We start from the raw sequence: 18,536 nt of genomic DNA, 5'->3' as shown, positions 1-18,536 counted from the left end.
GGGTTCTGTAGCAGGAGCCTAATGGAAAAGCTGAAAACAGAATGTCACCTCCTGAGACCCCACCCACAAAGTATCTTTCTGTTGACATCTTTGTTAGAATTTCTTTTGATCTCTTTTGGAGATAATATGGGAAATAGAAATTTAACATTCTCTGGAATCTCTCACCTTATTTTTTTTAAGTAAAGCAGGCCTCACAAAGTGGGTCTACGTTTTTCTCTTGTTGTGTTACATTAATTTGGCTTTGCTGTAGGATTTGGTGTACATTTGATACTGTGGTGTCGTACCTATTGATCTTCATTTTAGATCCTTTTACAGAAATCGGGTTTGTGGGTTTAAGTTTTTTTGTTTTTTTTTTTTTTAATACTTTATTTGAGAGACTATTTGAGAGAGGGAGAGTCAAGGAGGAACAGAGGGAGAAGGACAAGCGCACTCTGCACTGAGTGTGGAGCCGAATGTGGGACTTGATCTCATGACCCTGAGATCATGAACTGAGCTGAAACTGAGTCAGATGCTCGACTGAGCCACCCAGGTGCTCTTGTTGGTTTAAGTTTTTACCTCTGATACTTGATTTTTAAATCTTATATGGCAGCATTTTATTTTATTTAATTTTTAAAGATTTTATTTATTCATGAGAGACAGAGAGAGGCAGAGACACAGGCAGAGGGAGAAGCAAGGTCCATGCAGGAAGCCCGATGTTGGACTTGATCCCCGGACTTGGGATCACACCCTGAGCCGAAGGCAAATGCTCAACCACTGAGCCACCCAGGCATCCTATAGCAGTATTTTAAATGGTAAAATTTCTTTCTTAAAAAGTAAAATTTCTAAAATTCCAGCTCAACTTTTAATTTTGCTAATTTAGATTTTAAGAAAAATAGCTTCTCAAATGTTATATTACTAGTTCCAGTGTTTCCATGTTATATAGTGGGTTAGTAAAAATAAGATGAAATAGTTTATTTTAAAAATATTTTGCCTGAAGTTTAAACTAGAGAATCCAGTATGTACATTTTTTAATTTATTAGTAAGGAAAATAAGAACTGCTTTTTAATATTAAGTTGGATTATTTTTCTCTGAGGGATTTTAGTAATACTTTATTATAGTATTGTAAACATAATCATTCATTTTATATAAGAAGAATATACAGTTTCTTCATCATTAATGCATTTTGCCACAAATTGGCACTGTCTAAATAGAACTACTGACTCCAAGCACTTCTAGTCGAATATTACAGCATCAAGAGCATATATAGGACCATTGATTGTGGAAGCTCTATACCCCATGCACTTTGATTCAGATTACCCCGTTTCCTACTTATGTTCCAGGTTTATCTCTTGGGTTGCATGAGAGGGACAGAGACACAGATTGAATTGCAAGCTATATTTTTAACAACAGTATTAATGGTTTGCTTTTCCACATCTGTCGGTTCTTTCCACACACTGGTCAAAAGGGTACCTAGACCAGATGTCAAAAAAGAACAAAAGATAAGCAACTTAGGTGGTTTGGTTTGATTCTGACTAGAAAACCATAGAGTCTGTTTTTTAACATTTAATTTATTTTTAACACAGCAGCTGATATTTGGACTGAAACTGAAGACTTCAACATGATACACTGTCCTTTTCCTTAGAGCAGCATTTTGCTCAGGAAAGAATTTATTTAGTGTTTCAAAAAGCCCATTATTTCTGCTTTCCCTCCTCTGTATTTGCACCTTTGTTTGTTTGTTTAAGATTATTTATTCATGAGAGAGAGAGAGAGAGAGAGGGAGGCAGAGACACAGGCAGAGGGAGAAGCAGGCTCCATGCAGGGAGCCCAACGTGGGACTCGATCCCGGGTCTCCAGGATCATGCTCTGGGCTGAAGGCAGTGCTAAACCGCTGAGCCACCAGGGCTGCCCTGTATTTGCACTTTTGAAGCTGACATCCTTTAGATCCTTCCCTGCTGCAGCTGTCCTGATAGCCTCCATCTCAATTTTCTTGCTAGAGTTCCGTCATTTCTTCCTTGAGTGGTAGATTTACTTTGAGTTCTGGGACTCAGGAGTTTTTTTGGAAATCACAGTTAAAAAGTAAGTGCTGCTCTAGGCTGTTTTATTTTATTGTCCGAGAACAAAGAATAATGATATTTTTTTTTTCATAGTTGCATATAGCTATGAGGAAGAAAAGACCTCCCCCTGTCTTTTTTTCTTCTTAAAGGGAGCATTTTAAAATTGCGTATGCTTCATAAAAAGTGTGTCGTTGTGCTTTTAAGTGGATGACATCCCTTTTGAGTCTTTCAAAGGTAGCTCTTTAGCATTATAGTCTTTATTTCCAAATGACTAAATGTTGTCAGATTCCAAAGGATACTTGCATCCACAGTAAAATCTGATTTATATAATTTTTCTCTTAAAGGAATTTAGGAATTTTAGGCTTTATAGCCTTGAAAGTTTTTCTGACTTTATCATTTGGTTGTCATTTCAACCTTAAGTTGACTTACAGCCTTAAGTTATCAGTATGATTCAGTTTCTGAGATCAGTAAAGCACTGTCTCTAAGAAAGTCTGTATTTTATTACTAGCTTTAAACAAGGCAATGTGCAAAGACATTATTTAAGTAGCTTTATTTCAGGTTAATATAAAGCAGATGATTACGGTTATATGGTCAGTGGTTTGATATATTATTATCAGTCAAATATGCGCTTATAGATTTGAATGCAAAGCAATATGCCTGACAGAAGAAGCAGTCGCCAGTATTGTGACCATTGCTACTTGAAAGTTGTCCAAAGGAGTGCAAATTTAGACAAAAAAACAATTTGTTTCCAACTTTCAACTTTCTTCCTCTTGATAGTTGTATTTCAACTTTCTTCCTCTTGATAGTTGTATTATTTTGAACCATCAGGATAATAGGGATCAAGCCCCAAATCCTGAAAACTAGAATGCTGCTGCTTATATAAGCCAGTCTCTTGAATCGCTAAGTTCAAGGCAAGACAGTATGGGATCCTGGCTAGTCTGAGGGTTTCCCAGAAAATTTATCTTCTGCCCTCGTAGGTCACATAGTTTTGCAAAGAAATAAAGATTTTGTCCATTGTAATACTGACATTTTTCTTCATTGTGGACTCATAAGCCTGCAATGTAGAAATAAAAGATCGCAAGCCCTGAAATACCTCTAGCTTTTGAGTTGCCTTTCAGTAAGGTAATTTGAGGTGTTGGGGAGCAAGGGGACCACTGTCACCTAGTCCTCATCTTTTGGACTATTGAGAGCAAAATTGAATCAATTTCTTTTCTTTTCTTTTCTTTTCTTTTTTCTTTTCTTTTCTTTTCTTTTCTTTTCTTTTCTTTTCTTTTCTTTTCTTTCTTTTCTTTTTCTCTTTCTCTTTTTCTCTTTTTCTTTCTCTCTCTTTTTTCTTTTTTTTCTTTCTTTCTCTTTCTCTTCTTTCTTTTCTTTCTTTCCACAGAAGAGAGAGAGGCAGAGACACAGGCAGAGGGAGAAGCAGACTCCCTGCAAGGAGCCTGATGTGGGACTCGATCCCAGACCCTAGGATCATGCCCTGAGCCAAAGGCAGACACTCAACTACTGAGCCACCCAGGCATCCCACAAAATTGTTTTTTTTCTTAAAAAGTTTTATTGGTACATAAATCACATGCACTATAGTTCATTCATTTACACTTCAGTTCATACACTGTACACTTCAGTTTTTAGTATATTCATAGAACCTGTCACTACAGATAGATTTTAGAATATCTTCACCCTATGAAGAAGCCACACCTTTTAGCAGTCACTCCCTACTTACTTCAGCCTCCTCAGTCCTGGATAACTACTTACCTTCTTTCTGTCTCTCTAGGTTTGCCTCTTGTGGATATTGCATATTAATAGAATCACATAATATGTGTCCTTTTGTGACAGGCTTGTTTCACTTAGTATGTAATGTGTTAAAGGTTCATCCATCCATCTATCAATGCTTCTTTCCTTTTCATTGCTAAGTAATATTCCATTGTATGGGTATACTACATTTTTTATTGCCATAATTAACATACAATGTTACTGCAAGTGTACATCATTGATTAAGCAATTGTATGCATTATTCAGTGCTTATCATAATAGCTCTAGTTGCAGTCACCATCTGTCCCTATATATTATTTACAGTATTGACTATATTTCCTATGGTGTGCTTCTCTGTGATTTATTTTATGACTTGAAGTTTGTGTCTCTTAGTCTCCTTTACTATTATGTGAGTCCCCCTTCCTCTCTGGCAGCCAGCAGTTGGTTCTGTTTAGCATTGTTTTTTGTTATTTTGTTTATTTGTTTTGTTTGGTTTATATTCCATATATAAGTGAAATCATATGGTTTTGTTTTTGTTTTTGTTTTTGTTTTTTGACTTCTCTTAGCATAATGCCCTTTACATCCATCCATTCTGGATATACTACATTTTATTTATCCATTATCAGTTGATGGGCATTTCAGTTGTTTCTACTTTTTAGTTAAGAATAGTGCTGCTGGGATCATTCATATGCTGATTCTTTTTTTTGAGTAGGCCTCACGCCCAGCATGGAGCCCAATCCAGGCCTTGAACTTAGACCCTGAGATCAAGACCTGCACTGGATCAAGAGTTGGATGCTTAATCAACTGAGCTGCCCAGGCACCTCCATGTGCTGATTTTTGTGTGGATATTATATTTTCATTTCTGTTGGCATGTACCTAAGAGTAGAATTGCTGGGTCATATATAACAACTCAAAGTTTAACCATTGAGGGAACTGCTGGGATGGTTTCTCAGAGTGGCTATATCATTTTACCATCCAATCAGCATTGTGTGAGGGCTCCAATTTTCCATATCCTCATCAGCAGTCATTGTTGGTCTTTTTGATTATAGCTGTCCTACCTAGTGGGTGGTTATGAAGTAGCATCTTATGTGGTTTTAATTTGCATTTCTGTAGTGATTAATGATGTGAATCTTTTCATGTGCTTGTTGGAGATTTGTACATCTTCCTTGGGAGAAATGTCCTTTGCCTTCTTTTTAAATTAGGATGTATTTTATTATTGAGTTGTAAGAATTCTTTAAATATTCTGGATACCAGGGGATCCCTGGGTGGGTCAGCAGTTTAGTGCCTGCCTTTGGCCCGGGGCCTGATCCTGGAGTCCCAGGATTGAGTCCCAGGAGTCCCACATCATGGGGCTCCCCTTGTGGAGCCTGCTTCTCCCTCTGCCTGTGTCTCTGCCTCTCTCTGTGTCTCATGAATAAATAAATAAAATCTTTAAAAAAAAATATTCTGGATACCAGTCATCCTCTTATCAGATAAAATTTACAAATGTTTTTTTCCCCACCATGTAGGTTATCTTTTCACTTTTTTGCTGATGTCCTTTAAAGCACAAAAGTTTTCAATTTGAATGAAGTCTGTTTCCTTTTTTTGTTTGTTTTTCCTTTTTGTGTCATATCTTTAAAAGTTGCTTACTCTGAATTATGAGGGTATGTTCCTCTGGTTTCTTTTAAGACTTTTATAGTTTTAGCTCTCATATTTAGGCTGTGATCCATTTTGAGTTGAGTTTTGTATAAAGTGTGTGGTAGAGCTCCATCTTCATGGTTTTACATATGGATATACAGAGCAATTACAATATGTTGAAAAGACTGTTCTTTTCCCATTGAAATGTCCTGACATCTTTGTTGAAGTTCAATTGACCATAAATATATAGATTTATTTCTGTACTCTCAATTATAATTTTCAGATTAGAGCAGTTTTATAGTCTTTATACCTAATATTAACCTTCTTCTGACTCTTATTAGTGTAATAGGCACTAAGCTTTGAGCTTGTCTGCTTTGTAAAATTCCTTCTCTGTAATAACCCAAAAACTTTGTAATTAATATTTGGGAGGGGGTCAGATTTTCATTGTGTTTCAAAGTAACAGTATTTTATGAAACAACTTGTGGAGCTGAAAGCAAAAACTTTACTTTGAAGCAAATGATAAATTAGAATGGCCATTCATTCTACTCTCAGAACAGATATATAAAATACCTATTATAGATTGAATCTGAAAGGCTATGTAAGCTGAGCTGGATTTGTTCTTCTAGTTATACACTTTCAAACAAGAGTCACATCTTTACCATCCATCCTTTTTCTTTAGCTGCTTATAGGGAAAGAACACAGACACAAGGATTATTTTGGCTTATGTTTGGGAAGAAAGCTGTTGTTTTCTCCCTTTTACCTTGCTTTGTAAACTTTTCCTTGATAATGTCACATCTGTATTCTTTTCTTCCTCTCTCTTTCTGTTCTCATGGATGGTTTGTATCCAAACATTACTGTAATCTCCTAGTTAACTTCTAGACTGCAAGGTCCCCTCACTTGCAATCAGTCTTGGACATTAGCACAGAGGTGAGAGGGAGGAGAGGGAGAGAGAGAATCTTACGCAGGCTACATGCCCAGAGTGGAGCCCAACTTGGGGCTTACCACCCCGAGATCATGACCTAAGCCAAAATCAAAAGTTTGATGCTTTGCTGACTGAGCCACCCAGGCACCCTAGCACAAAGAAATTCTTAAGTATTGCTTCTATATCATCTCATTTCCTCTTCAAAAATCTACAATAGCCTTTGTTGCTTACCAAATAAAGCTGAGATGCGATACCTTGGCATTCAGGGTCCTACCTATGTGATCTTCTCCTTTTCAATCTAAAATCTCATTATTCCCCAATATTAATGCACGTCTTTACCCAAGGTAGCGTTTTCTGTATGTTAGACCTTCCTGTTTCTGCCTTTGAGCTTGATTATCTTACTGCTGGATTTACTCTCTACCTTAAGTACCTCCCTTCCTTCCTTGAATTTGAAATACTTTTTAAAACCAAGTTCAAACCTCTTTTCCTCTTAAGAGCCTTCCTTGACCTTCCCTGCTCACTGTGGTCTGTTTTTATTGCCTCCACCAATGGCTACTAAAATTTACCACATTTTATTTTTAGCACAGAATAGTTTGTTTCCCTCTGCCCCCAGTGAACTCTCATGCCGAATTCTAGTTACAACAAGGTGGTGGTGAGGGAGAAAAGATGGGAGAGATGACCTTTAACTTTTATTTAGCTTTCCTTTTGTCTGCTGAGGCACCTGTAAGAAATCAAAGGGTTACATGGAACATCGTCAGAGAGCAGTTGTCTACCTCGTGTCCTGAATACTCAACATTACAAAGCACTTTGTGACATCTTTTTTCTCCTAATGCATTATAATTTTCTGTAGTTTAGAAACATGTTTATAGAACTAGGGATATGTACTACTCATGGTGTTTAGCATAATGTCTCACAGATAGTGGGTATCAATACATATTTGTTTTTCAATTAATATTTTAAAAATTTTATGTTTTTACACTAAATTCAAATCAGGGGAAATTAGTTTGTTTTTTTTCTTACATAGATATATTGCCATAGATGATTAGGCACTATAATTACCACTCATTTTCAGGAAACTCAAGAAAGCTAGTTTAGACCTGGCCGAATCTAAAAATGGCTTTCTTACAACATAACCTATCCAAAATATATTTTTCTTATAGATTTCTTCTAGTAGGATTTTTAATATCCTTTTAAAATATTAAAAAAAGAATCCCAAGTGTTAACTTTAAAAATAAGGCCAAGGGACACCTGAGTGGTTCAGTGGTTGAGCGTCTGCCTTTGGCTCAGGGCATGATCCCGGGGTCTGGGGATCGAGTCCTGCATTGGGCTCCCTGTGAGGAGCTTGCTTCTCCCTCTGCCTGTGTCTCTGCCTCTCTTTCTTTCTGTGTCTCTCATGAATAAATAAATGAAATTGTTAAACATAAAAATAAGGCTGAAATGATGTTTATACAAGTGAGAAAAGCACAGGTAAAGGAGTTAAGTATAAAAGCATACCTACATACAGGCTATTTGAAATTTTTAAAAAATAAATTGCCTTAGGTATTGTGTGTGTTAGAAATGCATACATATTTGGATTTATTTCTATGTATACAAGATCATCGTTTGTGAAGAGTAGTTTCAAATCAATTTTACTTGAGTTCAGTTTGAAACCATAAGATTAAAAGATGCCTTACCTTAGAGACTAATTTATTTTATTTTTGAGCTAACCAGGGTAAAAACAATCCCTTCTGTTTATGGGTCACAAAACTCATTTTCCTTGTTGAGTGCCCAGGAGGCAGAGATAGGATTAATTGGTTCTTCTCTGAAAAAATGACATCCTTTTCTATTAAGGTAGCAATTTTTAAAAGATTTATGACTTATTTACTTATTTATTTTTTAAATTTATATACTTATTATTTTATTATTTATTTATTTATTTATTTATTTTGGGAGAGCACAAGTGGGAGAGGAAGAGAGAAAATCCCAAGCAGACTCTGTGCTGAGTGTGGAGCCCGACCTGGGGCTTGATGTGGGGCTTGATCCCGTGACCCTGAAATCATGACCCAAGTCTAAACCAAAGAGTTGGTCACCGAACCTACTGTGCTACTCAGATCCCCCAGGAAATTATTTTTTTATTTTTTATTATTATTTTTTTGGAAATTATTTTTTTAATTACTTAAAATTTTGTGTAAAATTTAGGAATGCAGGTGGTTGGCCTTTCGTTAATTTTGTTGCGTTCGTGTGTCCTGTCCTGTAGAATGTTGCTAGGTGTCACATGACTACTGCTTACCAGTGTGTTCTCCTTTATGTTAACCTCTCCTGTCTACTGGGAAGTCACAGTTTTGCCACTATTGGCTTTTAGTTTGTTTCCACAAAAGACTCTTCTTTCTTTCTTTCTTCCTTTCTTTCTTCCTTCCTTCCTTCCTTTCTTTCTTTCTTTCTTTCTTTCTTTCTTTCTTTCTTTCTTTCCTTCCTTCCTTCCTTCCTTCCTTCCTTCCTTCCTTCCTTCCTTCCTTCTTTCTTTCTTTCTTTCTTTCTTTCTTTCTTTCTTTCTTTCTTTCTTTCTTTCTTTCTTTCTTTCTTTCTTTCTTTCTTTTTCTTTCTTTCTTTCTTTCTTTCTTTCTTTCTTTCTTTCTTTCTTTCTTTCTTTCTATCTTTCTCTCTCGCTCTCTCTTTCTTTCTGAGAGAATACGATCATGGGGAGGGGCAGAGGGAATGGGAGAGAGAATCTCCAGCAGCCTGTGCTGAATGCAGAGCCCAATATGGGGCTGGATCCCATGACCCTGAGCCAAAACCAAGAGATGGAGGCTTAACCAACTGAACCACTCAGGCACCCCCTACACAGAAGATTTTTATAGATAGGTGCTTGGTTGAGAATTTCAGCTGCTGGGACAAGAAGAGATTACAAGCAGGGCTGACGCTGTCTCTTGTTTTGGAGGGTATAGGTACTGCAGAGATACATCCTGGTTTCCTATCCTGCCCTACCATGTTTGAAGTCAGGAGGAGCTACGTTTTGTTTTTAATAATCTATACTGGGTCTTCCTAATTCATTCTCTCCCCAAAATTTTCCACGCAAAGGAAAAATTTTGGGACTAACTTTTATGGATCTGACCTCAAAGACTTGAATTTTGTAATTATAATAATGTTATTTCCATGGTATGTCAAATAAACTACTTCCAGCATTTTATTTTATTTTATTTGCGATAAAGACAGCGATAGTGACAGAGAACACAAGAAGGGAAGAGAGGGAGAAGCAGATTCCCCGTTGAGCAGGAAGTCTGGTGCAGAGCTCTATTCCAGGACCCTGGGATCATGACCTGAGCTGAAAGCAGACTACTTAACCGACTGAGCCACCTAGGTGCCCCACAGCATTTGAAATATTAAATAGTTTTGCTTCATATGCCCAGAATTAAAATTAGAAAATAGTTGTGGTCATTCAAAATGGACAGTTCTCTGCTGCTGCATTTTTAGTAGGCAAGTGCTGTTGTGTGGTGTATTTTATAATGTAACTTCTTGGTATTTAGAACAGAGGGGTTTTAACCCTTGGAAGGCATTCAAGTTCTCCGTAGTTTTGTGGCTGGGATCCTGATACCTTCAAATGTTTTTTGCAGTGGTGGATTTTAGAACAGTTAATTCTTGGGTTGGCCATTTGAAACAACACTATTCCTTTGGAAACTTGAGTCCCTAAACTCTGTTACTTCAATACCTTTCATTTCCATATTATTTTAGCAGCCTGCTTTGGTGATTTTGTCATTTATAACTGCTGCTCTTTCATAATGCCTTCCAACTGAAGGCAACTAGCCAACTGAACCTTCACTCTTCTTCTCCCTTTCCTTCTTTTTTTTTAAGATTTTATTTATTCATGACAGACACAGGGAGAGAGAGGCAGAGACATAGGCAGAGGGAGAAGCAGGCTCCCTGTGGGGAACCTGTTTGCGACTCGATCCCAGGACCCTGGGATCATGACCTGAGCCGAAGGAAGAGGCAGAGGCTCAACCACTGAGCCACCCAGGCGTCCCTCCTCCTATCTCTTAAACGACTCTCTGACCTTTCTCTGGCCTTCTATTTTTTAACATGAAAAAATGGGGTCATTTTGTTTGATCTTCCTCTGGCCTTCCATTTTTAAACTCCTTTCTGTCTACTACTGTAACCAGCCTACTGCATGTGACTAGGGAAGATCTCATCATGGTGCTGGTTAGTTAGAAATATAAGGTAGCTTTTGCTGGAGCTGCAGGAGAGTTCAGCAGACCTTCTTTACCTGTTTCTCCAGCCTTTATGACCACTCTTTCTGGTTCCTTGCTCTGTCATCTCATTTCCTTTATCTACTACAGAATGCTCTCGTTCTTGTTATTTGAAGATTTAGTATTTTCAGGGACTACTTCTATTGATGGATTGCTTGTTGCTTTTTGTGTGTGTGTTTTTAATTTGAATTCCAGTATGGTTAACATGTTATGTTAGATTCAGGTGTACAATATAGGGATCCAGCAATTCCATATGTTATTTAATGTTCATTATATAAGTGTACTCAATCTCTTTCCACCTTTTTCACCCATCCTCCTACCCACCTCCCCTCTGGTAACTATCCGTTTCTGTAGTTAAGAATCTGTTTCTTATTTCTGTCTCTCTTTTCTTTCCCCTTTGTTCATTAGTTTTGTTTCTTAAATTCCATGTTTGAGTGAAACCGTATTGGTATTTATCTTTCCCTGATTTATTTCACTTAGCATTATACTCTCTAGCTCCATCCTTGTCATTGCAAATGGCAGGATTTCATTCTTTTTTATGGCTGAATAATAATCCATTGTATGTATACACCACATCTTCTTTATCCATTCATGAATCAGTAGACATGTAGGCTGCTTCCATAATTTGGCTATAAATAATGCTGCAATAAATAAAATATAAAAGTGCATATATCTTTTAATTTAGTGTTTTCATATTCTTTGGGTAAATATCCAGTAGTGGAATTACTGGATTGTATGGTAATTCTGTTTTTAATTTGTTGGGGAGCCTCCGTACTGTTTTCCACAGTAGCTGCACCAGTTTATCTTCCCACCAACAGTGCACACAAGGGTTAAAAAAAGAAGAAAAGAAAAAACTTTTTAAATGGGATGGGTCCCTGGCTGGCTCAGATGCATGTGACTTGATTTCAAAGTCTTACGTTTGAGCCCCACATTGAGTTTAGAGATCGTTTAAAAAAATAAAGCCGGGGCAGCCTGGGTGGCTCAGTGGTTTAGCGCCACCTTCGGCCCAGGACATGATCCTGGGGTCCTGGGATCGAGTCGCATGTTGGCTCCCTGCATGGAGCCTGCTTCTCCCTCTGCCTCTGTCTCTACCTCTCTCTGTATCTTTGTTTCTCTCTCTCTCTCTCTCTCTCTGTCTCTCATGAATAAATAAGTAAAATTAAATAAATAAAATAAAACTGACTGCACAAGAGTTCTTTATTCTATACATCCTTGCCAATACTTGTTGTTTCTTATGGTTTTGATTTTAGCCATCTTGACAGATGTGAAATGATATCTCATTGTGGTTTTGATTTGTATTTCCCTGATGATGAGTGATACTGAGCATCTATTCATATCTGTCAGTCATCTGTATGTCTTTTGAGAAATGTCAGTTCATGTTTCCTGCCCATTTTATAATTGGATTTTTTTGGTATTGAGTTGTATAAGTTCTTTATTATTTTGGATACCAACCCTTTATCATATAGGTCATTTGCAAATATCTTCTCCCATTCAGTAGGTTGTCTTTTAGTTTTGTTTCCTTTGCTCTACAGAAGCTTTTTATTTTGATGTAGTTCCAATAGCTTATTTTTACTTTTATTTCTCTTGCCTCAGGAGACATGTCTAGAAAAATGTTCCTAAAACCAGTGTCAGAGAAATTAGTGCCTGTGCTCTCTTCTAGGATTTTTACGGTTTCAGGTCTCACATTTGGGTCCTTAATCCATTTTGAGTTTATTTTTGTCTATGATGTAAGAAAGAGTTCCAGTTTCATTCCCCATCTTGTTTCTTTATGCTATTCTCTAATATTCTTTTTTTTTTTTTAAGATTTATTTATTTGAGAGCGAGCAAGCACGTGTGCGTGAGCAGGAGGGAAAGAGGGAGAGTCAGAGAGAATCTCAAGCTGACTCCATGCTGAGCGCAGAGCCCAATGCAGGGCCTGAGATCATGACCTGAGCTGAAACCAAGAGTCAGCTGCTGAACCTACTGCACCACCCATGCATGCTGAGAAAATACTTTTTAAAGTTTTTGAAAAAAGTCTCAGTATTCTTAATTGATCAAAACAGAAGGATAACAATGAAATAAGTTTTAAAAAACTGATCTAGAATTTTAGTGTTTGAGAAAAAGGACATTTAATTGAGAGATGAAATGGGCATCTGAGGATTCTGGTGAAGACTTTTCTGGAAGGAAGCACATTTGAGGGTTTCTGATGTTAAGTCTGATACTGATTTTTAAAATTTTATTTATTTTTATTGATTTAAAATTTTATTTATTGGGGTACCTGGCTGGCTCAGTTGTTGAGTGTCTGCCTTTGGCTCAGGTCACGATCCTGGGGTCCTGGGATTGAGTCATGCATCAGGTTCCCTGCAGGGAGCCTGCTTCTCTCTCTGCTTATGTCTCTGCCTCTTTCTCTGTCTCTCTCAGGAATAAGTAAATAAAATCTTCATTTATTTATTTATTTATTTATTTATTTATTTATTTATTTATTTATTTATTCGTTCATTCATTCATTCATTCATTCATTCAGAGAACATGTGCGAAGCACATAAGCATAGGAAGAGAAAGAAGCAGGCTTTCCACTGAGCACCCACCCCAATCTATGTAGGGTTTAATCTGAGGACCCTGGGATCATGACCTGAACCAAAGACAGCCACTTAACCAATTGAGCCACTCAGGCGCCCCATAAATTTTATTTTTTTGATAATGATTTTTAAAATTTCATCTAGTTTAATGGCATTTTGTGGTTTTAATAAATTTAAATTTATTAATGAATAGTATGTTGTCACTAACATTTCACTTATTTTACCACTATTTTGATCCTTCAAAAAATTCTCAGAGACAACTTTGATTTTTCAGAGTGAAAGAGTTTGGAAAGCTAAGTAACAGAACATAGATCCAGTTTCCTGGGTGTGGGGCTGACGGATACCCAAGAGAGGTGGTGCTTTGGTTGAAACACTTCTTTCTGATTACCACCAGGTGGCACCACTGACCCAGAGTGACTCAGCCTCTGCCTAGAATCAGAAAGGAAGGTTTTGAGAGCCCCATCTGCTGTGGAGGTGGCATTAGGGGGATTTGCAGATGTGTGGGTAGGGGTTACTTGTGTATTCTTTTCCCCTCTAGCCTGGAGATTTTGGTAAGCTGAATGTTTATTTATAAGGCAGGGAATGAATCACATGAAGAATTTAAATCTTTATTGTCTTATTTGATCATTTTTATTGTTTTTCTATTTTTCTTTCTATATCTGTAGTTCCTTCAGATAACATATTCCTTCAGGTAACATTTTTCTCACAGCCTTTTTGTATTCTTGCAACTTGCTTTTATTAATGTTTATGTTTTTTGCCATGGAGGATAGTGGAAAATTAATATACTCTCACATGGCATTGGAAAGATTTGCATGCAAATTCCCACAATTGCAATTAGATTATAGCCAGTTGACTTTGCAAACTTTGCAGAAATCCTGACTACAACATAGTACTATTTAATACCAGCATTGTTTTTTCAAAAAATCCAAACATGAAATTTTCAGAACTTTTACAGTATTAGATATTGGTAACAGTGTAGAATGAAATATCCAGGTCTTCCTTCCTCCTAGCTAATAATAATACAGTGTTGATCTGAAATATGATATTTATGACCAGGGTTTTCCCCAGCATCCTGACGTGATAGCCTCATTTTTGTGCTCACTCTCTGCTTCACATCTTTTTTACATCTTTCTCTGAAGTCTTCACTCATTTTTTTTTTTTTTTTGGATATTTTGTTTATTTTAGAGCACGCATGCACACAGGCAGCAGGAGTGATAGGCAGAGGGAGAGGGAGAAACAGGCTGTCCGCTGAACAGGAAGCCTGACTCGGGGCTCAATCTCAGGACTCCAAGATCATAACCTGAGGCAAAGGCAGACACTTAACCTACTGAGCCACCCAAGTGCCCCTTCATTCATTATTAAAAAGGATCTTCCTTTGGGAGATGTTTTAAACTAAAGAAATATTCTTTATTAAGAGAGACACACCTTTTGTGTCCCCCTCCCCATTATTGCCTTGAAAGAAAGCTATCATGCTAAGTAACAACATGTGAGTAGTTAATTCCTTTTACAATATTGGCATTGTAAACAGAAATTTAAGATAAAAATGAGGGATTGAAAAATAGAAGTCATTTAATTCTGTCCTGTTAATACAGCCTAAATTGTGATCAGCAGAGTAAAACTTGGTTCAGTGAAGTGTTAGATGCTTGCTTTCTCACATTAACTCCCATTCAGGCATCCTTTATTTTATTTAGAATAATAGTGATAAAAATGTATTTATCAATTTGAGGACAGTTTGGCTCAGTCCCTGTCTTTCCTAAATACTTGGGCACACACATGCATACACACATTATAGTGAGGAAAAGTTCATTTGTTTGGTTCTGTAAAAATATCTCTTGCTTCTTTGAACTTTATTTCTTGGATAGATCTTTAACATGGGTTTCCATGTAATAAGTAAATACTTTATTCACTGAAGTAGATGCTTTTCAAAAAAATTAATGTGACTAAAACATGAATAGGATTAGCAGTATAAATTAATAAATGTATCACTTCTTATAGAAGATGACATGACTGGTTTGGAATTTTCCTGTAGTCTAGTTTTCTATTCTAGTTTTGTGAGAAAATGGGGAATTTTGGCATCCTAATGTAAGTTATTATTGATGTTTTCTTGAAGCACTTCACGTTCTTGAAAATAAACAAGACAAAACTAATGTTTACCAAGAATTTGTACAATTAAAGATGATAGTTGCATACCTAAGTCACCTAAGTCAAGCATAGTATTGCTTGACTTAGGTAAATATCATATAAAGTCAAATTGATAGGGCCATTAGTGCTTCCAGCATGAATATGGCATTATGAAGACAACACTGATCTTTTAGACCTCTTAGAGAGCTTTTCCAAAATGCACTAATCTTCCAGTGGATGGTCCATCCCACCTCCATCTGAGGCCTGCCAGTCTTGGGAATCTCCCTTGATAATGCTCTTAGGTCTTAGACTTGCTAGCAATGGGAGCTGTGCTGCTGGTAGAGCTAGCAGCTAAGCTCACAGGTACAGTTATGCTTTTATTTCCTGGTTTGCATGTACACACACTCACCCACCCCTAGTTTGGGATAAGGGGAGGTAAGATCTAGTAGGTTTGTAGTGCCCTGCCTAAATTTGCTGGCTTGAATTTCTTACTTAGGTTATCACTTTGGCCCCAAGGGAGACATGACTGTTACCAGAAGTCATAGCAAATTTAAAAATCCCTCTGGAATTGTCTCCGTTAGAAGAGACATAGTTGTTGCTTCTTCCTTCCTCCTACTCCTTGGTGGCACCTTATAATATGGGTGAAGGCACAATGACTAGAAGCTAGTATCTTTTGGCAGAGCCAGATCAGCAGAAATATTATTCCCCAGCCCTGTGCTAGGGAATATTTGGTGGGCTCAGCCATTTAAATGTAAGCCTGTATCTCCAAAGCATTTTCTAATACTGTCATTGTCCAAGGAGACCTTTACTTACCAGGTCTTAACACTCAACTAGAGAAAAATTTTCTTTGCTGGACAGCAGCTATGAAATAATTCCTGTCAACTGAACATAGTGATGTTCTCACAAGCTACTGCTCCTCGGTAACATTAGAAGAAGACACACTAGGGATCCCTGGGTGGCACAGCGGTTTGGCGCCTGCCTTTGGCCCAGGGCGCGATCCTGGAGACCCGGGATCGAATCCCACATCGGGCTCCCGGTGCATGGAGCCTGCTTCTCCCTCGGCCTGAGTCTCTGCCTCTCTCTCTCTCTCTCTGTGACTATCATAAATAAATAAAAATTGAAAAGAAATATTTAAAAAAAAAAAAAAAAAGAAGAAGACACACTAAGTGACAAAGTGTTGGTGGGAAGTCCAGGTAGATAGATCTGTCACCCTAACCTTTTGGGGACAGGTGACACTGTAGGGCCTGAACTTTGTAAAAGAGTGGCCATAGGGGAAACTGGATTCTGTGACAGGCTTGCTCACTTAGAATGGTTTCAGTTACTAATGGAAGAATATGTTAGGATATTGACCCCTCCATATAGATATGGATTTGGAAAGTTAAAATATCTGCATATGTTTGGCTATAGGAGCTCTGAGCTTATATCTAATTAATGGGTCCTTTAAACAAAAAACATCCTATTTTAGATGGGTTGATAGAAATTTTCTTTATTGAAGTGTAATTACTTTTAATATAATAGAATTACAAAGTAGTTATTTTTAATATAATGACTGGTGTGAATACATTAAAACATTTCATGTGTCTTAAAATTATGACATACTTTACTGAAAGTTTTTTGAATATTACTGTATTAGAAGCATTATACATTTTAATGCATACCATTAGTGATTGTTATACTTTCTTTATCATAAGTATTTTTAGCATGTCTCTGTTGATAATTTATGTATTAGTGTCACCCATTGTCTGGCTGTATGATCTTTCAGCTAAGTCCATCCTTTGCAGATGCTTTTACTGACTCTGCTATCAGTGCTAAAGTAAATGGTGAACACAAAGAAAAGGACCTGGAGCCTTGGGATGCAGGTGAACTCACTACCAGTGAGGAACTGGAAGCTTTGGAAAATGATGTAGTAAGTAAAATCTTTTTGCTTAGTATCAGACTGTGGTCATGTGATGTGGTGTGACATCTTATCATTTGGTTTTAATATAAGTATTTTGCCATCATTGTAGTGAATATATTTAAAGCAGCATTTTTATTGTCTGAATAGAGACGTCCCCCAAGCAGTAAATACAGACAAATCTTCTTTGAGATGCTTATGAATGACTTTTGTGTTTTTAAATCAATCATAATAAGCAACTTACAAATTTAAATTGGGAAGCATGGGAAACTGATAATATTGGCATATTTTGCTTTGGATACTTTACAGAATAAGGGATCCTAAGGAAAGTGGTATCTTTTTTTTTTTTTTTTTTTTAAGATTTTATTTTTTATTCATGAGAGAGAGGCAGAGACACAAGCAGGTTCCATGCAGGGAGCCTGACGTGGGACTCGTTCCTGGGTCTCCAGGATCAGGCCCTGGGCTGAAGGTGGCACTAAACCACTGAGCCCCCCCAGGTGCCCAAGAAAGTGGTATCTTAATTGTCATACCCAAGTATGACTCTTGGGTTTCTTGTCTGAGGAAGAGGTACTCACTGTTAAGATATGTAGATTACATTAGAAATAAAGCATTAAGTAGATTTCTTGGTCTTAAAGTCAGGATCATTCTCTACAAAAATTTACTATTTCTAAAAGTACATATCATCTGAACATATCTATAAGTCAAATGCTTAGTTAGTAAAGACTATCATTAGGATTCTATAAATTATATTTCTAAGAGATACAGAAAGCAAACTCTCTTGCCTTTAAAAATGAGTGTTTAGGTAGCAAATTATGAATTGGATAAGAATCTTCCATTGAATATTGTGGAGAAGTCTTTATAACAAATCTGTTTTTAATGTTTAAGTCCAGTTATAAAACTGAAAATACATAGGCAACACATCATCGTTATTCATTTTCAGACTTGAAAGAATCCGATAAAACCTAATGTGGAGGTTCTCAGGTCTCTGGAGCATATCACCTATGTAGGATATGAAGCAGGTACTCCATTTTTACTGATAGTGAGGTGGATAAATTGATAAGTTGCCAGAGAGCATTCTGGCAATGTTTATAAAGGTTTAAAGCACATCTACATTTGGTCCAGCAATTCAGTTTCTGAGAATTTATTTTTCTCCTGGTATGTCCATAGGACATGCAAATAATAATGTGTAAGGATTTTTTTTTTTTGCATCATTATCTCTGATAGTGAAAAATTGGAAACATTCTGTCCATCATAGGGCATGGATTAAATAGACCTACTGTACCTCCATTCAATTGAAATACGGTATTTCCACTAAAAGGGATGATATTGTGATGTGGAAAGATAGTCAAGACTTACTAAAACAACAAGCAAGTAACAGAACAAGAAGATCCTATTTGTTTTTTGTTTGTTTTTTGTTTAAAG

General features: G+C 37.0%; 1 protein-coding gene across 8 annotated transcripts in view; it reads left to right on the top strand.

Annotated features, from left to right (window-relative positions):
• The window catches only part of ATXN2 (ataxin 2), a 116,312-nt gene that overhangs the window by 49,051 nt on the left and 48,725 nt on the right, over positions 1-18,536 (top strand). For all 8 annotated transcript variants that reach the window (XM_077875652.1, XM_077875644.1, XM_077875645.1 and 5 more), the window contains exon 6: positions 17,002-17,126. In XM_077875652.1, coding sequence (XP_077731778.1) covers positions 17,002-17,126 — 125 coding nt within the window. The remainder of the gene's footprint in view (positions 1-17,001; positions 17,127-18,536) is intronic.

The sequence above is a fragment of the Canis aureus genome, chromosome 27, assembly GCF_053574225.1.
Source record: "Canis aureus isolate CA01 chromosome 27, VMU_Caureus_v.1.0, whole genome shotgun sequence".
Lineage (NCBI taxonomy): Eukaryota > Metazoa > Chordata > Mammalia > Carnivora > Canidae > Canis > Canis aureus.
Note: the sequence above shows the minus strand (reverse complement) of the source record. Positions and strands in the feature narration are given on the sequence as shown.